General features: G+C 45.7%; 1 protein-coding gene and 1 long non-coding RNA gene across 6 annotated transcripts in view; one reads left to right on the forward strand and one right to left on the reverse strand.

Annotated features, from left to right (window-relative positions):
- Positions 1-24951, reverse strand: part of LOC137414429 (uncharacterized) — a 74691-nt gene extending 49740 nt beyond the window's left edge. For 3 of the 4 annotated variants that reach the window (XM_078767247.1, XM_078767248.1, XM_078767245.1), the window contains exons 1-6: positions 24875-24941; positions 24608-24718; positions 20081-20135; positions 11835-13495; positions 6862-6985; positions 2083-2200 (exon numbers count right to left, since the gene is read on the reverse strand). In XM_078767247.1, the coding sequence (XP_078623373.1) occupies positions 2083-2200; positions 6862-6985; positions 11835-13495; positions 20081-20135; positions 24608-24630 (1981 nt within the window). In that variant the 5' untranslated portion in view covers positions 24631-24718; positions 24875-24941. Of the gene's footprint in view, positions 1-2082; positions 2201-6861; positions 6986-11834; positions 13496-20080; positions 20136-24607; positions 24719-24874 lie in introns of all 4 variants that reach the window. The other variant, XM_078767246.1, reaches the window with a different exon arrangement.
- A 160-nt stretch (positions 24952-25111) lies between these two features.
- Positions 25112-26153, forward strand: LOC137438447 (uncharacterized). Of its 2 annotated transcripts, none has more exons than XR_010986704.2 (2): positions 25112-25149; positions 25329-26153. It is a non-coding gene; the product is annotated as an uncharacterized LOC137438447 (long non-coding RNA). The 2 variants fall into 2 exon arrangements; XR_010986705.2 differs by having other exon boundaries at positions 25136-25185.
- The last annotated feature ends 327 nt before the right edge of the window (positions 26154-26480 follow it).

Below are 26480 nucleotides of genomic sequence, written 5' to 3' on the forward strand. Positions count from 1 at the left end.
GCACCTATGCCATACAGGTGAACCACTTTTAGTTGGCCCCCTGACGGCCACAATAGAGAAATGGACGCGGTTGGCGCCTTTCTTTATTTTTGAAAGAAGCCAGAAGGCCAAGTGCTCCATGAAGGCAAGACCAGCGGCAGAACATCGGCCGGCTGCGACACCACCGGTGATTATTGAACACTTTACTGGTGCACCGGATGGTGCTGACTGTGTTATGGGGTGGTGCTTTTGGTGCTTGGATGGGGTGCTCTGCACATTATTAAAGGCCGTAGGGCCACAGAGCACTCGTGGGTTGGTGTATCGATGCTGGCATGCGTGCTCTCTCTATGCATAACATCTGCATGTGTTCCTCCAAAAACAGGTCCTGGATCGTAGTGTAAATATCAGAGTAGTCTTGTGTAAATAATGCTCCCTACCGGCTGTATGTTTAGTTTGAGGATTCTTTCCGCGATTCGGTTATCCTGTGGGTGTGTTTCTGTGAGGAGAAGGGTGCAACGTCGCAGGGGGACATATTTACTCATTTGTGAACATCTGTAAAACTGTCGCACTCAGGGTAGAGTTAATAGTAGAGGGAACTACATCTGAGCGCCACACTAAAGTAGGTAAAAATTTATCGGGTCGGGACGCCCCGAGGTAGAGAAGGGTGCAATGTTGCGGATATGGGATTTGGCCTCCATCCATATCCGCTTGTAAATATTCCCCTATTTCCCCAATACTCCCCAACTATCCCCAATCCCCCATTCCCTAGTCCCATTGTCTGTAAACAACACTCTGTAGCCCCGACCTTCCCCTTTTTCCCCCATTAAATGTCGTGCCCAGGTTCACCGCATCTCACGTAGACAACTATAGGACATCTTGCTAGTTATTCTTAGTCTATGTCAGTTAAGGACTCGTTTCCATTAATTCTGACTCTTCGTTGCACCAGAATGTGATTGTATGGCACCGTTAGTAAGTTTAGGACCTCCCAATACCTCCCCGCATCTCTTCCTCATGGAATAACAACACCAACAACAACAACAGCGGGGGGCGGCGCGGCGAGTGTGCGTCCTCACTCCGGCTTGGTTAGCCGCCATTGACCATGTGCTCCGACGGGGTTACCACACAGGGGCTCACTGTCAGCTCCTCGTCAAGGGCGGAGCCCGGTAACCCCCCGCACCCAATAAGAAGCGGCGGACCGATTCCATCTGGGGCGGAGCTAACGAGCCGAGGGCGTGTCACTCCCCGCTGGACATGCGCAGGAAGACGGAGGTGACGTCAGATGCGCCTCAGCTACGAAGAAGAAAGGACGCCACCTCCTAGCGCTGAGAGATACCTCCCGCCTCTCTGGACCGGACCGGGTCGATTCTGCCCCTGAGCCAAGGTGCACCTTGAGCCATCGACTGCCTGCCCTTCCTTGCCAGCAATCCCTGTGTGAGTCAGTCTTGTCCCGTTTGTCTGTGGTCTGTCGGGGCTAAGATAAGACCGTGTATAAGTGCCCACCTTTCTGTGCTGTACCTCTTGTGCCGTGTAATCTAAACGTTCTGCATACCCCATATTATATCCTCCTCCGGAGGTCTTGAGAACTGTACCCCTGGTGTCGTGTCATTTAACCCAGCCGTTGTGTCCTTTCCTTCATTGATTTAGCATAGCGCGATTCGGCCAACGTTCGAGTGTAATCGGGTAACTTGTGCGAACACGGCGGCCATTCCGCTCGGCCCACCATAACATCTAAGTCGTGTCCGTAACAATATATATATATATATATATATATATATATATATATATATATATATATATATATATATATATATATATATATATACATACATATACATACACACACACACACACACACACACACACACACACACACATGTTCAAATGGCCTATTTCTGCATACGAGCAAAGGAAAATAATAAAGCCATATGGATCACCACCTGTTAAACATTTTCAAATCCTTTGGGAAATTATAAATAATGATCAAGGGAAGAAAATTCAAATCTTCCATAAGACCACTAAAAGGATGTTATAACTAAAGAGTCTCACAGCTTGGAATTAGAAAAGCAATTTGCTTGCAGTCGGTTGTTACTTAGCAAGACTGACCAGAAGAGATAGCAGCGCCAACTTGTGGAGGGCTCTCAGGTGCAGCAGCTTCATCACCAGGTATGGTTGCACATGGCTCATTCTTATCATACGTCTCATTTAGAAGTACATGCTGCTCCTGCCAGACACAAGAACCAGTATCCAAAACAATATTAATTTGGCTAAAAACCAGCTTTATTGAATTAAATGGCTGCAAGATAAAAATCTGACACTCATAATCATCATCAAACAAGACATGGCCATCAGCAACAGCCGTGCTGCATTTGGCAATCTTGTGGATGAGCCACTGTCAAATCAACAATATTTGATACAAAGCTTGGGTTAAAAACACGAAGGAACAAGCGTTACGCCTAGGTCCCCCGTCGGTGAAGTGATGCGAGTTGACAAAGTGGAAGACGCAGAAAACATGCTATGATATGATATTTCGCTCACAAGGTTCAGACACACATAGAGGCGGCCATCTTGGGTTTTGACGTGGCGACCCAATTTTCAATAGCGTTCTTCCTTATGCCTAGATACACCCAAACACCAAGATTAGAAGTTGGTACTTTGCTTATTTTCCAAGATATTTCACTCACAAGGTTCAGACATATATGTGGTGGCGGCCATCTTGGAGTTTGACGTGGCGACCCAATTTACAATAGCGGTCTTCCTTATGCTGAGATACACCCACACACCAAATTAGAAGTTGGTACTTCGCTTATTTTTCAAGATATTTCGCTCACAAGGTTCAGACATATATATGGTGGCGGCCATCTTGGATTTTGACGTGGCGACCCAATTTTCAATAGCGTTCTTCCTTATGCCGAGATACACCCACACACCAAATTAGAAGTTGGTACTTCGCTTATTTTTCAAGATATTCATCTCACAAGGTTCAGACATACATGGCATCAGACATACATGGCGGCGGCCATCTTGGATTTTGACGTGGGTTGCACCCACACACCAAATTTGAATGCGGTCCTTCGCTTACGCACGGAAACACGCACGGACATACGGACGGAGGGGAAAACCATAGTCCCCCTTTCGCTCCGCTGTGCGACGGGGGACAACCACGTGTGGACAAGTGTCCATGTAAACCTTTTGAGAGACGACAATATGTTCAACATCACAAACGAACTAATTGGGGTGGAGAGCGCATTTGATGGAAAACGTCAAAACAGAACCTGCACGAATAAACAAGACAATGATAGAACAACCCCTGGCGTTCACCTGGTAGAAAAAAATTTAAAAAAATAAAAAATAACTGTATACTGCACTGGCTAAAGGTATTTGAAGCCAATTTGAATGGTTGCTCGAAGACAGAGCAGCATGTACTAACATAATCATGCTAACAAAACCACAAGACTTTATATAAAAATAAAAAATAAAACAAACACCCCCCCCCCCCACCTCATAGCCCAAAGTACCTCCTCATAGCCCAAATTTTTCCAATGCCATGAACAAACATTGGTACAGCAGCAAGGATGATGAAGGTTGTGGTGAAATGTCATCGAAATTGTGTGCCCCCCCTCCCTCACCTCATGTACCTCCTAAGACCCCGATTTTTTAAATGCCGTGAACAAACTTTAGTCAACACAACAAATATCATTTGTGCCAAATTTGGTCGCAATCCCATCAGCTGTTTCGGAGAAGAAGTTTCAAGTGTTTACGGACTGACGATGCGCCATCGCATAAGCTCCCCTGAACTTAGTTCCAGGTGAGCTAAAAATCAGTATCCACGTTTAAATTATTATTTCTCACGACACCTACAGATCAAATTTCAGTGCTTTTCATACCAGCAACTTCACAACTCCTAATCACAGAACACACCCATCAGCTGTTCAATCATCTACCTTACAGCAAAATAATACGAGGACAATTTTAATGTTTGCTGAAGAAAAATCTCTTCACATATCAACACATTTATTGCGTTTTCCAAAAAGATTGTTAACTCTGCACAACTTTCAGCTATTGACGAGATAATAGTCATGAAATCTCGAAAATAGCACATGGCACTGTAAAACATCAGTATTTTTATTGAAAATGAACATTAAGTTTAAAAAAAATTTGGTCAAAATTTGATGTAAAGAAGAGTTAATTTAACACTATGAATTTGCGTGACGAGCATGCGGCTAAAGGTGTGTTGCATGCATATTGCAAGCTCGTGGCCTTGCTTCTATATCCTGAGGTGGCGTTCGGGGCATGCTAGCTAGGCTCGGTCTCATACATGTATCGGGGTGTGTTCACCGAGCTGTATATACAACTGGAGCGCAGCTGCAGCACGCGTTCGCAGGGCAAGCAGCCGCCATGTTGGAATACCCTTCCCTCGCTATAACGCGAGAGGTACAGGCATAGCTGAGAGTGTGATAAGCGTGAATGCATTCAAACACATATGGACTTCATTGGGTTCCCTTGACAGATTGATTCACATTTGTTTTCCTTCTGAACCTCATCATAGATCCACAAAGGTGATCGACTAAACAGAGTCCGATTTTAGTTAGCCAGAAGCATCAACTTGAGTTGGTCTGTGAAAATAACTGTCTCAGTGCCCCACTAAAATGGAATGAAAGGGAGGTGGGGGGGGGGGGGGGGGAGGAGGTTAAACTACAAATTGATAATCGTCCAGAAACAATAGCTGCTTTTACTGTCTTTTTTTTTAAGCATTAAGAAGAAAAAGCAAGAAGAAACCCACATATGGAGTTAACGACTCACGCACGCACAAACCCTTATCACTGTGAAACACTTTACTGGTGATTATAACAATTTCCCTTCACATGATAAATTAAACACGAGTGTAAACGCAAGCCGAATCGGCGACTCTGATCAGGCAAATACTATAGAGTCGAAACTTCACCACCAAGAGCCAAACAATAATAAAATAATAATAATAGCATTAAACATTTTGACATCTTATTTAATATAAAATAAAGTTTCCTTACTTGTGAAAACTGATGATTTTGTTCACTTTCAACTTGGGGGTATGTTTGTGATTGCAGCCAAAAGAACAGCAGTATACTGAACATGAACACCTTGTTTTTACCTGAAACCAGTGAGCTGAACAGCCTACCTGGGCGACGGTAATCCAAGTTGGAGGTAATGACGCCACTTGCTACCCAATCATCACCACAGCGGAGATTGTAGATACAGCTCAGTCGTTGTGTTCCATTACCAAGCAGTTTGTAGAGCGCTCACCAAGTGGCTTAAGCACTTAAGTTAGCACAACATGGAAACTTAAACTCTACTAAAGTTTACTAAAGGCTAAATAACCCAATCATCCTTGAGTGAGGCAACATAATTCTGAATCAAACTTTCAATTATTCATCAAATTTAAATTAAAATATGAAATAATTGTGTTTGGTCCAATCGGCGGGGAGAGAAGCAGCTTGTCTTGTGTCAGCACTTCCACGTTGGCAAATTCCTTGTTGAGAATCAAACCACTTGAATTTATATATTTGTATTCCAAATCGAGAAGAGAAAGCAATCCACAAAGGATTAAGTTTCCGTGGGACTAAACCAAGTGTAGGAGTACTCGCAGACTCCTATAGGACCTCAAAGAAATGAGGCCATTTTGGCCCACCATTGCAGTGTTCTACTCCCAGGTTAATGTTTGCTATTTTCAAACATCAATCCTCTTGATGGTTTACTAAAGTCTAAGCAACTCGATCTTGATTGGGTGACCCCCTGTTACATATTTATGTGAATGTATGTGAATTACTAGTCCGGGCTTTGCTTATCAATGTGTAGTCGATTAAAGGTTGTTGTGATTAAAGGGTCAGGAGCCCTTCTGAGAAAAAGGAGACCGGAAACGGAAGGAAAAAAAGACACGAGGTCCTGGAGACGCGACGATTCTTTTTCTTCCTCGCCAAGCTCGGACGCGAGCGGTATCGATTGAGCAACGGAAGAGAATCGGCGTTTCAAAGCCCGTCTGGCGAGAGGAGTTACCGGGACGTGTAACTACCCTTTGACACGTCAAGTCACTGTGGGTTCGTGCACGAAACCAAGCAGCTGGCACAGTTCGCCTCGCCGTTTACAAGGCCGCGTATGGGTCGCACCTGGGGCCGCGCGCGCTGGGCAAGCCGCGTGTTGCTTTGCCTGCTTTACATTACCCGCTTTGCTTGGCCAGGAGGTGCGCGCTGCAGCCGTTGTTCCCGGTACGGGACGTGCCCGGTGAAAGCACGTCAGGAAGGGTCCGTTCAACCGCCCACGTGCGGAGATCGAACTACAGGAGTACGGAGACATTGTGAGAGACATTGACCACGGAGGGAGTCGGGAGTGGGGCTCACGTGAGGAATGTATAAGATGGCCATCTTAGAGTTAATGTAGATGAGTTTACATCTTTGTACTATTGATTGCTGATTGTTGATGGTTGATGGTTGATTGCTCGGGGAATATATCATTGATTATTCCGGATCCTTGGTGTGGGGTTTTTTCTTGGTTGGAATTCATTATTGATTGCGTTACGAAAGCGCATACATAATAAATCTTTCTGGCGGAGTTCCTCTCACGGTCCGGGGGTCACCGAGACCAGGTAGTCACCGGGAGGACCACGTAACACCCCCCTTGTAGAAAATGACAATGCTCTGTGAGTATGTACGTCTGATGTATGCATGCATGTCTGCCTGCACACGTGGCACATTGCAAGTGGTTTACTGACCACAGCTTGGACCCTTGACAAAAAATCATAGCACTTGACAAGGCCACGACAAAAATAGTCATTCATCATAATAGTATATCAGACAAGACTTTAAGCCCCGGCCAAAGAACAAACAGGCATTGGCATCTCATCTCACTTGCCTGATTTGTACACAGTTGACTATTTGACAGCTGTGGCGAGTCATGCCTTCTGGGTGTGGTCTTCCACACTGGTGGTCTCTTGTAGGACTGTTGCCGAGCAGCCAACCATTGTTTCAACTGCAATCTGAACAACACGTCGAAGATAAATACATTTGGATGAAGGTTACTCATTTTTTTTAAAAAACCTTTTAGATAAAATTGATCATACGGCAAATTCTCCAAGTCGTTGATATGTCCCTAAAAAGTGTGATGGCATTGGAAATGAATGTTCCTGTTTAAAATTAATTAAATGGCGTTTAATGTGTCCTACGTCCAAAAGTTTTCATTTATTTATTTACATTAACACCAAAACACCTTTAATAGTCTAAAAACAAGTAAACAAAAATACATGTTTTAGAACTGCACACTAAAAATTTTTTTTTTAAAGTTTTAAGCCATTTTTATTTATTTTTTATTATTATTTTGGGATTGATGAAAAGGAACCAGAAAAGAGGACCATGGGCCAAATTTCAGCTCTCTAGGACGTATGGAACCGAGAAAACGAACGGCTCAAAGATTTGAAACGGGACAAACAAAGTTCAGATGAAGTTAAATAAAAGTGTGTAAAAAGGACATTTTTGCACATTTACATTCAATAACATCCTAATCACACAATAAAGTACCAAACAAACAAAAACATAATCTCTCTATATTATAAAAGAAGGTTTTTGTTTGTTTGTCTGCGCAAGCTAATCTCCTGAACGGTGAAAGATAGGAGGAAACCTCTAATACAAAAAAATGTCGGGACGGGCCCCGGGAAGGTTATAGGCTATGTGGCGAGGCCGGTCGAGGCCGCGTAGGCCGGGCCAGGCCCATTTCACAATTAAAAGCTGAGCTGAATTATAGTAGTCATTCTTTTACGGCCGCGAGTAAAAGCTGAATTATAGTAGTCGATCTTCTACGGCCGTGAGTAAAAGCTGAATTATAGTAGTCAATCTTCTACGGCCGCGAGTAAAAGCTGAATTATAGTAGTAAATTCATTCAAAAAGAACCAAAAATGTCGGGACAGAACCCAGGAAGGTTATAGGCTAGGTGGTGAGGCCGGTCGAGGCCGCTTCGGCCGGGCTGGGCCCATTTCGCAATTAAAAGCCGAGCTGAATTATAGTAATCAATCTTCTACGGCCGCAAGTAAAAGCTGAATTATAGTAGTAAATTCATTCAAAAATAACCCGGGCAACGCCGAGTGCTTTCAGCTAGTAATAATATAAATCTAAAAAGTCATGTAAAATCACAGTCGTGGTCAAAAATATTGGCACCCTTGCACTTTTTTCAAATAATGCACCATTTCTTCCAGGAAATTGTTGAAATGAAAAAAAAAAATTTGTATCCACATATGTATTCGGTTTGCAGTGAAACAAAACAAAAAAAGCTGAAAAAATTACTAAATCTTAGCTTATTCCACACCAAAATCCTAAAATGGCCCTGACAATATTATTGGCACCTTTTAAAAGTTGTTAGAAATAATTAGATTTCAAGCAGGGGATTCTCCTTTACTTTGGAATTGAACACTCATGTGGTGAGTTGCAGGTGCCTACAATATAAAATTCACTTATTCAACCAGCTTGAATAGGGAAAAGGAGTCATTCTGCTGTTTAGTGTCACTGTGTGTATCACAATGAGCATGGAGAAAAGAAAGAAAACCAAAGAATTGTCTGAGGAGGTCAGGCACAAGATTGTAGCCAAGCATGGACAATCTCAAGGCTACAAGTCCATCTCCAGAGACCTTGATGTTCCTGTGTCCCTTGTACGCACTGTTATCAGGAAGTTCAAGGCCCATGGCACTGCAGCAAACCTCTCTGGCCATGGACGCAAGAAAAAAAAACTTGATAGAAGATTGCAGCGAAGGATTGTTCGAATGGTGGAGAAAGCACCTCGATAAACTGCCAAACAGGTTCAAGCTGACCTTCAGACACAAGGTGCGACAGTTTCAACTCAAACCATCTCGATGAAAGGGGGTTCTATGGTAAGAGACCCAGGATGACCCCACTGCTGTGAGTGTGAGAGTGAGAGTGAGAGTGAGAGACATAAGAAATAAGAAAGCCCAACTGGAATTTGCCAAACCACACCTGAACAAGCCAAAATCCTTCTTGGAGAATGTAATGTGGACAGATGAGACCAAATTAGAGCTTTTGGTAAAGCACATCATCTCGATGTTTACAGAACACAAAATGAAGCCTTAAAAGAAAGAACACCCTCGGTGTGAGGCTGGTGCTCCAACCTCACACCGAGCTCGGCTTCACGCGGTTGAAACCAAAGCATTCAGAATCATTGGAATCTCCCGTGATGAAGCTAATTCTGAGGGCCTCTCTCACCGCAGGCAGGTTAGGTTGGTGGTCTTTGTCTTCTACCGACTCCTCTCTGGCCTAGCACCCCAAGCTCTGTGCTGTGTCCCCCAAATATTCCTGCAGGATGCACAAGAACTGCCAGCAACCCTATTCTGGTAGAACTGCCAAAATCAAAACTCTGCTCACCTTCACTCTTTAATTCCAATTTTCTCCTGCCTCTGGAACAAACTCCCCCACTCTCTTCAATCCCTCTCCTCCCTCCAGGTCTTTAAAACAGCTGTTCACCACCATCTCTTATCTTCCCCCATCCAAAATCTTTCCTGACATTCATAGAAGTGTTCATTTGCTTTATACCATGTACCCTCCCTCCTCCCCCAGCCCCTTCCACAGATCTACCGACATGCCTGTTTTCTTCTGTCGTTGTGCTTGTGTGCTTCTCTCTCTCTCCCCTTCTTGTCTCCTGCTCCCTTCATTGCATGTTTTATGTGTCTGTACATGTTTTCATGTTCAATGTGTTAGCTCCAACACGAGCCTCGATTGTATCTGCAAAAAAAACACCTTCCCTACAGTCAAACATGGAGGAGGTTCAGTGATGTGTTGGGGTTGCTGTGATGCCTCTGGCACTGGGTGCCTTGGATGTGTGCATGGCATCATGAAATCAGGAGATTACCAAGGCATTTTGGAGCGCAATGTTCAACCCAGTGTCAGAAAGCTGGGTCTCCGTCAAAGGTAATGGGTCTCACAGCAGGACAATGACCCCAAACACTCTTCAAAAATCACCAGGAATGGTTCAAGACAAAACGCTGGACTGTTCTGAAGTGGCCAGCAATGATTCCAGATCTAAATCCCATTGATCACCTGTGGGGAGATCTGGAAAGAGCAGTTGGGAGAAGGCACCCTTCAAATATGGGAGAACTGGAGCAGTTTGCACAAGAAGATTAGGCCAAACTGCAGGTAGAGCGGTGTAAGGAGCTCATTCATGGCTATAGGAAGCGCTTGACTGCAGTTATTTTGTCCAAAGGCCGTGACACCAAATATCAAGTCGAGGATCTCAATGCCATTTCTTTTTATTTTATGATTTAAAAGGAGATACTCAGTTCTGAATAATAATTTTTAAAAGGTTCTGCAACATCAACAGTGAAATAAAGAATTGTGGAGATCAAATACTTTTGTCAATTTCAACTTATTTTTCGAGAAAATTGTGAGTTATTTGAAAAAAGTGCAAGGTGCCAATATTTTTGGCCACGACTGTGTACAGTACTGCATTCACCGATTATTGTCGTGGATGGAGCTTGTGGAGGTAGTGGGAGGGAAAATATGGGGGGGGGAGGGGAAGGGGTGGATAGTGGGGGGGGTGGATAGTGGGTGGGGGGGGGGGGTGGATGGGGGTGGCCTAATGCGGGGAGGTCTGAAACAGCAAATTTTTAAAAGGTTCTGCAACATCAACAGTGAAATAAAGAATTGTGGAGATCAAATACTTTTGTCAATTTCAACTTATTTTTCGAGAAAATTGTGAGTTATTTGAAAAAAGTGCAAGGTGCCAATATTTTTGGCCACGACTGTGTACAGTACTGCATTCACCGATTATTGTCGTGGATGGAGCTTGTGGAGGTAGTGGGAGGGAAAATATGGGGGGGGGAGGGGAAGGGGTGGATAGTGGGGGGGGTGGATAGTGGGTGGGGGGGGGGGGTGGATGGGGGTGGCCTAATGCGGGGAGGTCAGCAGGATCCACTGGTCTGAAACCCTCCACCTAAACAACCCTTCCTTTCCAGCCTCCAAGTATAGGCTCTTCACTTTACTATGGATCACCATAAGGCTAAGAGGCTGCTTTCACTTATTCTGATCCTCAATCCACATCAGCAGCATCTGCTCCATCATGCTGCCACAAGGAAGGTTAGCCCTTTCGTTTTAGCTGTTAACTGGGTCACATTCTTGATGCTTTCTTTAATCTTAGCGCTCTAAAGATGGTCCGGACAGACGTTGGTGGCAGGCAAAGGGATCTGGCAATGACCACTGCCCTCTCTCTACTCTCAATACATCTCACAATATCCGTCTTGGCCTCCAAAGACACCCATTTATTTAGCTTATTGGCAGCAGGCTCTTTTGCAGGACTTTATCAATCATGTTTAACAGACAAACTTCACAAAAACGCATAGTTCACCAGGTGGATGCTGAAAAAAACCGAAGAGGACATGGGTGGAGCAAGTGTTCTTTAGGAACCGCAATGGGGTCCATCCAAAAGGTACACAACACAAGGGGTTGGGGAGGGCGTATGCCCAAATGCTACGGAGTGTTACAGGGAGTAGGGGATGTTTCCAGTAGCATTATGTAAAGCTATTAACTAATGAATACTTTGTTTACCTCTACAATAGTCACAACAGTTGCATCCTTACGTGTACAGTAATGTATACAGTACCAACCCCTAGGACCCGGCGAATTTGCATGGAAACATAACACAAGAAAAGTGAACCCCTATTTATTAGCGACATTGTTCGAAGACATTTTTGGAGAACTTGCTGCACATGTCAAGTTAAATGTTCCAGAAAAAAATTATTGCCCCATCTTAATGCCTTCCCTCCGAAGTTAAAACTGGACAGCTCCCAAAACAGTCCAAAGCACTTGTACCAACCCAAAACAGACTTGGCATACCTCTTTTTCTCAATTTCCTCGCTGTGCACAGAAGATTGAGCCTGCACTGTGCATTCCATTGTGTGCAACTGTGCTCCTGGGGGCCTCGCCGCTCCTGGGGGCCTCGCCGCTCCTGGGGGCCTCGCCGCTCCTGGGGGCCTCGCCGCTCCTGGGGGCCTCGCCGCTCCTGGGGGCCTCGCCGCTCCTGGGGGCCTCGCCGATCCTGGGGGCCTCGCCGATCCTGAGGGCCTCGCCGATCCTGGGGGCCTCGCCGATCCTGGGGGCCGCGCCGATCCTGGGGGCCTCGCCGATCCTGGGGGCCGCGCCGATCCTGGGGGCCGCGCCGATCCTGGGGGCCGCGCCGATCCTGGGGGCCGCGCCGCTGCTGGGGGCCGCGCCGCTGCTGGGGGCCACGCCGCTGCTGGGGGCCGCGCCGCTGCTGGGGGCCGCGCCGCTGCTGGGGGCCGCGCCGCTGCTGGGGGCCGCGCCGCTGCAGGGGGCCGCGCCGCTGCAGGGGGCCGCGCCGCTGCAGGGGGCCACGCCGCTGCTGGGGGCCGCGCCGCTGCAGGGGGCCGCGCCGCTGCTGGGGGCCGCGCCGCTGCTGGGGGCCGCGCCGCTGCAGGGGGCCGCGCCGCTGCTGGGGGCCGCGCCGCTGCAGGGGGCCGCGCCGCTGCTGGGGGCCGCGCCGCTGCTGGGGGCCGCGCCGCTGCTGGGGTACGCGCCGCTGCTGGGGTACGCGCCGCTGCTGGGGTACGCGCCGCTGCTGGGGTACGCGCCGCTGCTGGGGTACGCGCCACTGCGGTGGCACGCCCAACGGAGCAAGCCGCCACGAAGGGTCGCGCCGGCGTCACAGCATGGCCAGAGGAGCAAGCTGCCATAGAGGGTCGTGTTTGTGTGGTGGCAAGGCGAGTGGAGGAAGCTGCCACAGAGTGTCGTGCCGGTGTGGTGCCACGGCCAGTGAAGCGTGCTGATGCGGAGGTTCGTGCCAGGATGGCGGCACAGCCAGCAGGACGTGAAAAGGCCGTGGCAGGTTGTGCCATTATGGAGGGAGGTGCCAGAGAAACGGCACGGCTGATGGGGTGCACCACTGCAAAAGGGCATGCTGGAGCAGCGGCATGGTCCGTGGGGCGCACTGCTGTGGAAAGGGAAGTCTGAGACACAGAATGGGCTGAGGGGCGTGACAAAGCTGCAACATGGCTCTCTGCTACAGAGTGCCGCATTTGGGTGTCAGCATGGCTCGAGGGCAGCATTGCTAAGGATGTGGCTTCACTTCTGGAATGCTCTGGCAAGACTGCACATTCAGTTGCTGTGACAGCTTGGGCAGAGATACTTTGGCAATCAACTGCAGACATTTGAGTTTGTGGCTTGCGGATTTTCCCATTTTCAGGACCAGATGGATGTGTGCCAGGCATGAGCAAACATGAAGACTGTTTTTGTAAAGTCAAAATCCTACAAGGCTGTGGGATAAGGCTACGGCGACGGTGCCTTGGTGTTGAAGATTGTCCAGGTGCAAAATCTGTATGAATATTTTCTGAACCACTGGAAGAGAAAATGTTTGACATTGTTAAATTTGGGATAAAATCATGTCTAGAGATCTGACCATGGTCGGTTGATGGCATTTTGAAACAAGATTCTCCTTTCACGTGTCTTGTCCCACAATCACATTTCTCAATTTCCATTGCCTGAAAAAGGAACAACACCAAACAATATTGATCAACCACAAGAATGATACTTCCCCTCCATTCAAATAAACTAACACTTTTAAGACCCTTGGTTTGTAATAAAATACAATGCCAGCTGTATTGGGATTTCTAGTCACTTTTATTTAAATCATACCAACAAATGAAAGGGGTTCATGCCAGAACTTAGTAGTCTGTACATAAAATGGCCCGGAAAAAACAAAACCCCGACAAAATAATCAAATTTGTCTTCTCAAACTCATCCACACAGAAGGTAAATTTAAAATTGCATCCGTTATTTTTAGGAAGTCTGCCATTACCTGCTCGTCTGAAAATAAACTGGATGCTGGTTATACAATTTTACCCACAGTTTTCTTTATCCCCATGGACTATTCAAAAACGAAGTAACCCCAATTCCTCTCCTAATTTAGTCAATAGTGATTTTAATTTTTGCTTTGATGTTTATTTTTAAAACGAGTACACCATACTCCTCTTCAATGTTCAGGCAGCAAATTTAGCACAAATGTGTTTTATATACAACTGCATTGAAGTGATCAACAATAGGCATGCAACAAAACAAGATGAAAATTTGTTTTTCTAAAAGATAAACTTGCTGAGATACCAGGCAAGGATGAGTGATGGGTGGAATGTAGAGATATAGAAGAAAAAAAAATTCATTAAAAAAAAATAATAAACAACCCTGTAAAAAGGACTTCTAATAACACCCCACCTGTGACCCAGTTTGATGGCAAGTGGTAAAGCATGTGGTGAGGTGGAAAGAACTGGGAAGTGGCCCTGTGCTGTGTGTAGGAAGGGTGTCGGAGTGAACTCCATTCAGTGTACGATGTGCGCTGAGTGGGTTCATCAAAAATGTAGTGGTCTGAGAGGGTCATTAACCAGTGTGGCAGCTACATTCAAATGTAAGGTTTGCACAGAGGGAGCTGCAGATGGAGGAAATGTTGAGTTGGATCTTGGAGACGGCGTGAAGCTGGAAGGTGTGAAAACATTTTGCTACCTCGGAGACATGCTGAATGGAGAAGGTGGATCAGACTCGGCAACGGTTGCTCGAGTGAGATGTGCATGGAAGAAGTTTCGGGAATTGAGTGGCGTGCTGATGATGAGGGGAGTGTCGTTGAAGCTGAAGGGAAAGGTGTATGCTGCATGTGTGAGAAGTGTTATGATTTATGGGAGCGAGACATGGGTAATGAACGTAGAGCAGCAATGAAGGTTGGAAAGGGTGGAAATGCGAATGGTTCGACGGATGTGCGGAGTATCGTTGAGAGAGAGGAAGACAAATGATGAATTGTGAAAGATGATGGGAATAGAGCCTGTGATTGATGCTGTGAAGAGGAACAGGTTGAGATGGTTTGGTCATGTGTTGAGGAAGGATGAAAGTGACTGGTTGAGAAGAGTGATGGAAATGAATGTAGAAGGAAGTATAAGATGGGGAAGACTGAGAAAGACTTGGCTAAAGATGGTGGAAGAAGAAATGCGGGCAAGGGGGTTAACAAGGAGAGATGCAGAAAATAGGGCAAAATGGAGAAGATTGTCATGGGGACCGCAAGGCTAACCCCCGCTCTAGTAGGGAAAATGGCCTTTTAAAATGCATGTTGTTGTTATTATTGTGACCCAGTTTGGGAAACTCTGATAAAAGTCAATCGGACCCAAGGTAGTCGTATAAATAAATTTGGATACCTGAAGCAGAATTGCAAGACCTTTTAAATTATGCCAACGGAGTTGGGGGCGGGGGGGGGGGGAAGCAGAGGGGGAAAAAGAAAAAAAAATTTTTTTTTAGCAATATGCAAAATAATAAATGTTGGGTTCCTCATGACACCTCAAATTGAAATGCTAGAAGTAGAGAACAGCTGGTGGATCCCCAGGTTTTTATATGTTGGGTCACAGATCCAACATATAAGGTCACAGATTCACAGATTCAACAACATGAAGGGTCACAGATCAGCACATCAGTTTTATCAGCATTGAGATAGAGAAAGCTCATACACGTTTGAATCTTCAGTTGTGGAAGAATGCATGGAATAAAGCTCAAAGAACAGGTACATCTGGGTATCATGAGCAAAGCAATTACAGGAGATGTATATATATTTCATAAGAATATACAAAATGGATGCAGATAGAGGAGACAAAAGGAGACCAAGAATAGATTCCAAGAGAACAGATTGTGGATGGATGGTACAGAATGTTATACACTCCTCCCCCCCCCCCCCCCCCCCACAACATTTTTATTCATTTCAAATCCAGCAATTTATCTCCACAACCCCCCCCCCACCCCCCCCCGCCTCAATTAAACAAATTGAAGTGCAATGTGGCATCGCAAATCAATATGCCAGGATCATCTTTTGTAATTCAAGGCAAAGCAACTTTACATCAATGTGACCACACATCCAATCCAACCCCTTACTCTACTCCACTCTAATTTTTCGTACATGTATACACAATCGTCGGTTAATGCGTATCGAGTATTCTGCGGCCTAGTACTCATAGGCTTAGGCTACCGTACCGTCTCCGACCTTGTGGTTTTGTTTTTTCTCTCAGCGATTCGTCGAATGCGCTGCAATTATTTTCAATCTCTGTTTCGTCCCAGTCGTTCACCCCATACCTCCTTGTTTAATATCTCTACTCAAAAAAAAAAAAACCGCCAAAAAAAATATTTCCTTCCCAGGTCTTATTCGTTTATTTGTTGTTCTTATTTGTTCGTTCGTTCTTCGTTCGCGATCACGCGATCACGTGGTTAGAAATGTATAATCTCTCCCCTGAACAACTATTTTCTCTCATATATTATAACACCCTTTTCTTCTTTTCCTACAAAAGGATGCTTTCGTCTTGCTCACCAAATCTATTCATTCCAAAATATACCATCTCTTACAGTTCCTCCTTTCTACATTCCCTAAACTATCCAGAACTCCAACCCTCCTTCAGTGTCCTCAAACGTATTTTTGACTCGAAGGTCTCAAACTCATTTTGCAAAAAATGTTCGTTTCCCATGAATTGTACACTTTTCAAAATCCAATCTCACCCCTCCCCATCACCCATCCCTTTCAAATCTCCCCCCTTGCCCCTTCCCTCCTAAACTACCCCCACACCCCTCCCCTCCGAGACTCTCCCTCGCTCCTCCCCTCCGAGACTCCCCTCTCACCCCTCCTCCTCAAAGCATCCTCCCTGCTTCTTCCCCCTTCCAACTTTCACCTTCATCTCCCCCAACCTTCTGCCTCGCTCTTCCCCCTCCTCAAATAACACCTCACTGTGCCTCACCCAATCTCCATCAAACCTTTTGTCCGCCCCATTCTTCCCTTTCTCCAAGCCATTCTGAAATCTCTGAAATCTCTGACACACCTTCAACAGCTCTCCCTACCACTTCCTCCTCTTCCACATCTTACCCTACCCCCCCCCCCCCTGTTCTGGACCCGATGCTCCCCCTTCCTCTTCATTAACGGTATGGACCTCAAACATCCGGGGCCTTCGCTCAAACTTGACTGATCTCTCCATACAGGTTGCTTCTGACAAACCAGATGTGATCTGCTTAACAGAAACTTTCCTCCTTCATGATGTCTCTGATGCCTTGGTATCTCTCCCAGGTTACTCCCTCCTCCGGTATGATAGACCTGAGCCTCGTCCTGGAGGTGGGGTTGCTATCTTTATAAAAAACTCTCTTCCTCACTCGCCCTCCACTGCCCTCTCTCCACCTCACCCCCAGGAATACCTTTGGCTACGGCTTCCCCTTCGCTCCCACCTTTTGTTCATATGTGTGTTGTACCGTCCACCAAACAGCGATGACTCCATCTACATCTCGCTGTCTGATAATATGGACCAACTTCTATCTACCCATCCCAACTCTCTCTTCCTCATATGTGGATTTCAATTGTCACCATGCCAGTTGGCTGGGTGTGGGTACCTCTCTCACCAGCAAAGGACTTCTGCGACTCACTGGGACTGACACAATCTGTCAATTTCCCGACCCGGATCTCAGTCAACGGAGCATCTTCTCTTCTGCATTTGGTTATGACAAACTTCCCTGAAAATGTCTGCTGCTCTTCTTCTGCTCCAATCGGCTCATCTGATCATGTGCTTGTCAAAGTGGACATCTCTCTGACCATTCTCAGAGAGCCTCCTCAGCGTCGACGAGTCTGGCATTTCACTCAGGCCAACTGGCACGGTCTTCAAGCAGCCATCAATCATCTGGACTGGTCTCCCATCTCTACCGCCTCTGACATCAACTCATCCTGGGAATTCTTTCAAAGTAAATTGCTCTCTCTCATGCACAGATTTATCCCATCTCGCCTTCAGTTGTCATACCCTTCCTCCCGTCCATGGTACACGGAATCTTGTGGTGAGGCTGTTGCCCTGAAACAACTTGCTTTCGTCTCCTGGAAAGCAAATCCAACGGAAGGAAATCTCATTTCCTTTCACAAAGCCCGAAACAAGTGTGTGTCCACCCTCAGGAGAGCCAGGAAACAATATCTCACCGTTCTCAAGACCGAACTCTCTTATCTGTCTCCCTCTTCCAAATCCTGGTGGCGTCTGGTCAAATCTGTTTCTGGTGTTTGTTCCCCCTCCATCCCCTCCCTCACCTCAAACGGCTTAACGGCTGACTCCGCACGTGAAAAGGCTGAATGCCTAAACTCTGTGTTTGCCTCTAAATCTTGTGTCCCAAACCCATCCCTCTCTGTACCCACCGTACCCAGTCGTACCCAGCTGCTCCTGGACTCTGTGTCCTTTCCTCCTGACAAGGTGGAAAAGTTTCTGTCAACCCTCGACTCTGATTCTGCAACTGGCCCTGACGGCATCAGCCCACAGGTCCTAAAATCATGTTCTTCCGCTCTTTCACTTCCTCTTTCTGTTCTCTTCACCCTCTCTTTTGCTCAAGGTCATCTGCCATCTGCTTGGAAATCAGCCAACATCACCGCTTTGCACAAAAAAGGTGCAAAAACAGATCCCAGCAACTACAGACCAATCAGCCTTCTCCCAATTATCAGCAAAGTCATGGAATCCATCATTGCTTCAGATATGAAATCTTTCCTCTTCTCCAATGGCTTGATCTCTGATCATCAATTCGGTTTCAGACCTGGTCACTCCACTCTGGACATGCTGCTTCTGCTTTCTCAACAATGGATGGAGGTCCTCAACGCCAAACAGGAAATTAGAGCCGTCTCCCTTGACATTTCACGTGCCTTCGATACGGTCTGCCACCCTGCTCTGCTCACCAAACTTTCCTCCTTTGGTATCCATGGAAATCTCCACGCATGGCTGGCGGACTTCCTCTCTGGTCGTAGTCAACGTGTGGCCCTGAATGGGTTTCTCTCATCACCTCTTCCTGTTCAGGCTGGAGTTCCCCAAGGTAGTGTTCTGGGCCCTGTGCTTTTTCTGGTCTTCATCAATGATCTCTCTGACTCTCTTGAAAATCCTCTCTATCTCTTTGCTGACGACTCTACTCTCTGTCGCTCCATTCCTCATCCCTCAGATCGGCAGTTTGCAGCCTCCTCACTCTCTGCAGACCTGGACAAAATCAGACTGGGCAAACAAATGGAACATGTCTTTCAATCCTGATAAATCTCACACTCTTACGATGTCTCTCCGAAAAGACCGACTGGAAAACCCTCCCATCCACTTTCTGAATAATCCTCTCCAAGAAGTTCTGTCACTCAAGCTTTTGGGTCTCACTATTTGCCATGATCTTTCCTGGGAAAACCACATTTCAAATCTGGCCTCCAAAGCCAGTCGCCGACTGGGCATCCTCCGTCGTGCGAAGTCCTTCCTTGGCACACCTGAGCTCCTCACCACATACAAGGCTTTCATCCGCAGCTCTATGGAATACTGCTCTCCCCTCTGGTCTGGTGCTCCTGCCTCACACCTAGCCCGTCTTCACGCTGTTGAAACCAAAGCGTTCAGAATCATTGGAATCTCCCGCGATGAAGCTAACTCCAAGGGCCTTTCACGCACTCACCGCAGGCAGGTTGGTGGTCTTTCCGTCTTCTACTGACTCCTCTCTGGCCTTGCCCCCCCAGCCCTCTCTGGGCTCTGTCCCCCAAATATTCCTACAGGTCGCACAAGATCTGCCTGCAACCCTCTTATGGTTAAACTGCCAAAATCAAGACTTTCTGCTCACCTTCACTCCTTCATTCCTCTTTTCTCCCGCCTCTGGAACAAACTCCCTCACTCTTCAATCCCACTCCATCCTCCAGGTCTTTAAAACAGCTGTTCACCACCATCTCTTATCCTCCCCCATCCAAAACCTTGATCTTTTTTACCCCCGCTAATTTCGGTCCCCTTGTGTTTTATACCTCTCCCCCCCCCCCCCCCCCCCTTCCCACGCCTCCTGCCCCCAAGCCCTCTCCCTCCCACACTTCTCCCTGCTCTCAAATGTTGTGGTTGTGTGCTTCCCCTTATCTCCCCATCTTGTCTTCCGCTCCCTCTTTTTGTATATTTTGTTTGTCTGGTTGATTTGTTTGTGAAATAAATGTTAGCTCTTTCACGAGCCTCGATTCAGTATACAAAACAAACAAACAAACAAAAAAAAAAAAAAAAAAAAAAAAAAAAAAAAAAAAAAACCACCAACACCACCACCATACACACCTTTTGCAGATCAGCTTTAGGACTTGGCGTATTTGTAACATCTGACAGCCTTTGTCTGTAACACACAACACAGATATTACAGCTCCCATTTTATGACCAACCAATGGAGTTTGGCTCTTGTGGATAATATTTTGAAATACAGTATAGTACTGCATTAAATATGTAATAAAATATATAATACAATATACAATATAATATACAATATAAATATAATATACAAAATATAACATACATAACACAAGTGGGGCAAAAGCCGCAAAATATTTGATTTTGCAAGTAACAAACAAAAAAGAAATATGTCATGCACAGCACGATACTTGCAAAATCCTTAAAACAAGTTGTTGGCCTATGATGACCTCAAAAATAATTGGTGGTTGAATTCAGTGACCTGGTATTCAACAACAACACAACAACATGCATTTTAAGGCCATTTTCCCTGCTAGAGCAGGGGTTAGCCTTGCGGACCCCATGACTATCTTCTCCATTTTGCCCTATTTTCTGCATCTCCCCTTGTTAACCCCCCCTTGCCCGCATTTCTTCTTCCACCATCTTTAGCCAAGTCTCTCGGTCTTCCCCGTCCTCTACTTCCTTCTACATTCATTTCCATCACTCTTCTCAACCAGTCACTTTCATCCTTCCTCAACACATGACCAAACCATCTCAACCTGTTTCTCTTCACAGCATCCATCACAGGCTCTATTCCCATCATCTTTCGCAATTCATCATTTGTCTTCCTCTCTCTCAACGATACTCCACACATCCACCGAACCATTCGCATTTCCACCCTTTCCAGCCTTTGTTGCTGCGCCACATGGTATGCAAACCCTCCTAAAAATTCAAAACAGATGAAAATTGAGGATTTTAGAAATTTGGCCTATGTTGACCTCAAAAATACTTGGTGGTTGAATTTAGTGACAATATATGCAAATCCTTTTAAAATTCCAAGTCAATCAGATGAAAATTGAGGATTTTAGAAATTTGATAAAGTTGGTGACCTTTGGCCCATGTTGACCTATTGATCTTTTGGCCCCAAAAACAATAGGCTTCTTGCTTATGACCAACTCTACAATCATTTGATGAAGTTTGCTGAAGATCGGTTGAAAATTGTGACCTGTAGGCGACTGACAAAGCACCAATATACACAAGACGAACCAATATACTCGGAAACATGTTCGATTTTCGCAAGTAAACCGTAGTGATCAACATACTTGGGCAAAAAAAATTTTTGCCAAGTAACAAACAGACAGGTATGTAAACGTAACATCCATCCACCTTTGGTGGCGGAGGTAACAACGTAGCAGGTGAGTCGGACTGCAGCATTATCAGTCCTCCTTATCTGGAATTCAAAGCCTGGTGTTGGCCTAGTGGTTAGGATGCCGGCTTGGGATCCTAGGATCCTGGGATCCTGGGTTTGAATCCCGGTCGATCGCTGAATTAACACCAGGGGGGTTGACTCAGCCCGTCATCCTTCCGAGGTCGGCAAATTGAGTACCAGTTCACTGGTAATTCCCTGTGTGTCGCAAGAGTCGACTAACGGTTGGTGGCAGGAAGGGCATCCAGCCGTAAAACATTGCTTCAAAAAGGGGACCATGGTGCCTGAAAAAGGCCAACCCCTGCTCTGCAGGGAAAAATGGCCTCTAAAGGTGGTTCTTCTCCTTATCTGGAATTCATTTTGGTTGGCAAGGATGTGCAGATCGTGTGGGTCTCTTGCTCTACTCATTGCAAAGTACAGCTGTCCGTGTATAAAAACACTGGTGGAAGCCCGACTCAACACCGCCCAGCTGGCTCTCTCCCCCTCAACCGCAATGAATTAGGTATAGCTTGTTAGCATTGCAGTCCACCGCTTCTCATCGAGTCATGAATAATACACGTCAAGGAACTGTAATTAACCATCATTGTGAGTTGTCTGGTTACCTTTGTCACCAAAGGTGGATGGAAGTTATGTTTTCACCCATGTCAGTTTGTTTGTCTGTGTGTGTGTCTGTGTCTGTCTGTGAAAAGGATATCTCACATTGTGGACGGATTTGGCTGAAACTTGGACAGGTTGCGTGTGTGACAAGGATGAATCGATTTGATTTTGGTATGAAGATCCGAATATGGATACGAATTTTTAAAAAATTTTAAGCGATTCTTTACTATTGATATATAAAGCGAAAGACGATATGCAGCATTATATTTCACAAAGTTGTGGACAATTCACGACAAAACTTGGTGGATACGTTCATTAGGCAACAAGAACAAGCCGCTAAGATTTTGTTTCAGGTCCGAATCCAGATCTGGTCCATCAGTGGGATACAAAACGTAAACTATTCAGTCTGGTAGAGGTTTGCTCTCCAGAGGGCCGTTTTAGTTTTACATGTACCTACATAATGTAAATAGGCAAGGTTATATCTACAGGTCAACATAGACAATCTAGATCACAGCCATTTTTAGCAAATACAGGCACAAGCAATCACTTTTAATTGCCGAAGTCAGTGATCAAACCTTAAAATGTTACAAATATTTGCAATTCTTATTGGCAGTTATTAAAGATCAAGTACATTGCCTATAGAACGTCTACACCCCCTTTTAAATTTTCACCTTTAGTTGCCTTATAGCCTGGAATTAAAATACATTAAAATCAGAATTTTCCCACCTTTATTTACACATCATAACCGACAACTTCCAAGTGAAAAACAAATTCTACAAACTAGCAACGGTACCCACCCTACGGGCGGGGGCTTCAATTGGGAGGCCCAAATGAAAAGGCTAAATATCAGAAATTGAAGGCTTTTTTTCTTTTAAATGATTTATATAAACATCCGTTAAATTTCGATCGGTGCAGCCGTTTGTGCGGCACCCGGGAAAACAACATCGTCACAATGAACGTTATGCGAACGCGAATGTTATGCGGGAGTCCAAACCTGAGAATGCTGGAGACTAAAGCTGAAATTGGGAAAACTAAATAGCCTATTTTACTAGCCTTTTTACTAAATAGCCTTTTTTTTTCTTTTTTTTTTAAATAGCCTATTTTACTCCAGGGGGTCCTCGGATTACCCATCCAAAATATCGTTGCGATTGGTTCAGCCGATTTTGCGGTACCTTCGAACGGACGGACAGACAGAGACGGACATTTGGTGAATTATAGTAAGATTTCAGAAAATTAATTTAAAAAATACAGAACTAGAATATATCTTGGTTGGATAAGTGTCCACGCCCCCGAGTTAATACTTGGTGGAAGCACCTTTGACATCAATTACAGCTATGCATCTGTTGCGATAGGTCTCTACCAACTTTGCACACCTTGATTGGGCAATATTTGCCCATTCTTCTGTATAAAACTGTTCAAACTCAGTCAAGTTGCGTGGGGAGCGTTGATGGACAGCAACCTTCAAGTTATGCCAGATTTTCAATTGGATTTAGATCGGGGCTCTGACTGGGCCACTCAAGGACATTTATCTTTTTGTTCCTTATCCACTCCAGTGTAGTTTTGGCTGTGTGCTTCAGGTGTTTATCATGCTGAAAGGTGAACTTCCATCCCAATTTCAGCTTTCTTGCAGAGGGCAGCAGGTTTTCCTCTAGTTGCGACCCTCCTGGCCAAAGTGGGCCCCCTTCTGCACTGTGGACCGTGGTCCTGTGAAGAGGTTTCCTTCTTTCACGATTAGGTGAAGGTTTTGCCTGTTTTTCCTTCTTTTCTTTTCTTTTCTTTGTAGCCCCTTACTGTTTACAATTATTGGCTTTCAGCCTTGTTTATGGCGAACTCCAATTAAACAAGCGTTACGCCTAGGTCCCCCGTCGGTGAAGTGATGCAAGTTGACAAAGTGGAAGACGCAAGGTGGCCATCGTGGATTTGGACGTGGGGCCCAATTATCAATAGCATTCTTCCTTATGCCTAGATACACCCACACACCAGATTAGAAGTTGGTACTTCGCTTATTTTTCAAGATATTCCGCTCACAAGGTTCAGACATCCATGGCGTCAAACATACATGGCGGTGGCCATCTTGGATTTTGACGTGGCGACCCAATTTTCAATAGCGTTCTTCCTTATGCCTAGATACACCCAAACACCAGATTAGAAGTTGCTACTTCGCTTATTTTTCAAGATATTTCGCTCACAAGGTTCAGACATATATATGGTGGTGGCCATCTTGGATTTTGACGTGGCGACCCAATTTTCAATAGTGTTCTTCCTTATGCGTAGATACACCCAAACACCAGATTAGAAGTTGCTACTTCGCTTATTTTTCAAGATATTCCGCTCACAAGGTTCAGACATACATGGCGTCAGACATACATGGCGGCGGCCATCTTGGATTTTGACGTGGGTTGCACCCGCACACCAAATTAGAATTCGGTCGTTTGCTTACGCACGCACGTACGCACGCACAGACGCACACACGGACGGAGGGGACAACCCTTTCGCTTTTTTCGAACCCTTTCGCTCCGCGATGCGACAGGGGACAAATACAAATGGGTGAATACTGTCCATGTCCGTCCAACTTGGGTGGTGGAGGTAATGACAAAAGGCAAGGGAAATGGACTCACCGTGCGATGGTCTCGACTTCCATCACTATATCCTTGTGCAGCTCTACCAATACACGGACACGCAATCCAAGCACTCAGAAAAGATTCACAATCGTCTGTTGAGAAATCGCGCTGAGAGAAATAAAATAAAATTTAAATCACAAAAGAAAAATGAGCAAATTAAATTAACTCAACTATTTCTGACAGGAACATCGCACCTAAATTATAAAAGATTGATAGTGATACGTTGTAATTATGTTTATCGAATACCAAGCTCGAGCAACGTACCAACTGCTCACGAAGCGTTCGCGCTGAGCGTCAAGAGTGAGAAAACAACCTGAGAGACAATTTGAATCGAACGCTTTGTTTTAATTGGTGCAAACGATGCACGTGATCCTTATGCTTTATTCCTCCCTTTCGTTAAAGTACAGATTTTTACTTCGAAAAGTAAACAGTTTATTTAGCAGACAAAAACGTGTTCGAGACAACAATGTGGAAATGCTTTGAAGAAAATGTTATCATAATGCGCCGTCCGAGCAGCCGTTGGGCAACTACATATGGAGGTACGTGAGGTAAACAGCCAATATTAGTCACAGTGGGTAAGTGTCCAATTTGCGTGTTCACTCGACTGTCGGACGAGTACAAGGATTTAAAATCGAAAGGATTATTTGCATTTTTAATGTAATGCTTTGAAAGAGGTGATGCGTAATTGGTATTAATCGTGTTCCTTCTTCTTTTTCAGCTTTTCTGAAAGAGCTGGGGCTGTGTTCCATCAGCAGCGGCTTGCTGTCGCTTGCCAAGCCGACCGTTCCGTTACAACCGCTTTGCAAGCCGCTTGTCAAGCGGAGCAAACGTTTAAAACTGGTTTAAAAACGCCAAGCTGCTTCCGAACGGACGAACGTATGTTAGCAAAAATAACCGACGTGGACACGTGGTCGAATTCAACACGATTGGACTGGTGGCTGTTTTTTCAATTTTGCTCTCACAGAAGACGATATTGTCATGTGTGGACGTGCAAAAATATTCCCGTGTTCAAACGTGTCTATTTCCGTTTCCGGGAGTGACGTCAGAGTGCAGCTGGCGCGGACGTGACATGGCCTTTATGTCGAGAGTTAATACATGTACAACAATTAATCGTTTGTCGATACATGAAACTTGAAAGTGGTGTTCTTATATATATGCTCTTTAAAGCTAGTCGATTAGCCAACTTGAAAATTCAAAATGGCCGCAAAAATTGTAAAATGTTTCGTTTAAACTTTTTTACATTGAATTTCGGATGTACGAGCATCAATGCAAAATTAGAGAACTGTAGCGGTTACCGGAAGCATGACACAATTACCTTGCACCGGCCGATGACGCAACCGGCGAGCGGTCACTTGTCCGGACTCGCCCGGGCGTGTTGAGACTTGCCTTTCCCGGGCGAACACTTGGCTTACCTATTTGCATACCACGCCCCGCCTGAGAGGCGTGGCTTTTGTGTGTTGAGCTTTACTTATAAATTGCCGCCGATTCAGTGCTTTTGAGTTCTTTCGAGTGAGCTGGAAATAAATAGCTCAGTGAAACTTCATTCCTGGCGTCGTTCATTTTGTCCGGTTTTATCGTGCGAGCATGGCTCCCACAATTGGTGACCCCTTTTCAAGAACACGGCGATGGAGTCATCTGGAGCTTTGAAGCTCCCGGGCTTTTGGGAATCGCACGCGGCTGTCTGGTTCGCCCAAGCGGATTCTCTCTTCGCTCTGCGGAACATCACTGAGGACACGACACGCGCTACCACCATGTGGTCTCCACGCTCAACGCCTCCACCGCGGCCCGGGTCCTGAGCTTCCTACAGAACCCGCCGAACGCCGACAAATACGGCGCGCTCAAAGGCCTACTCCTTGGTGCGTTTGGACTC

The sequence above is a fragment of the Myxine glutinosa genome, chromosome 13 (genome assembly GCF_964187855.1).
Source record: "Myxine glutinosa chromosome 13, kmMyxGlut1.1, whole genome shotgun sequence".
Classification (NCBI taxonomy): domain Eukaryota; kingdom Metazoa; phylum Chordata; class Myxini; order Myxiniformes; family Myxinidae; genus Myxine; species Myxine glutinosa.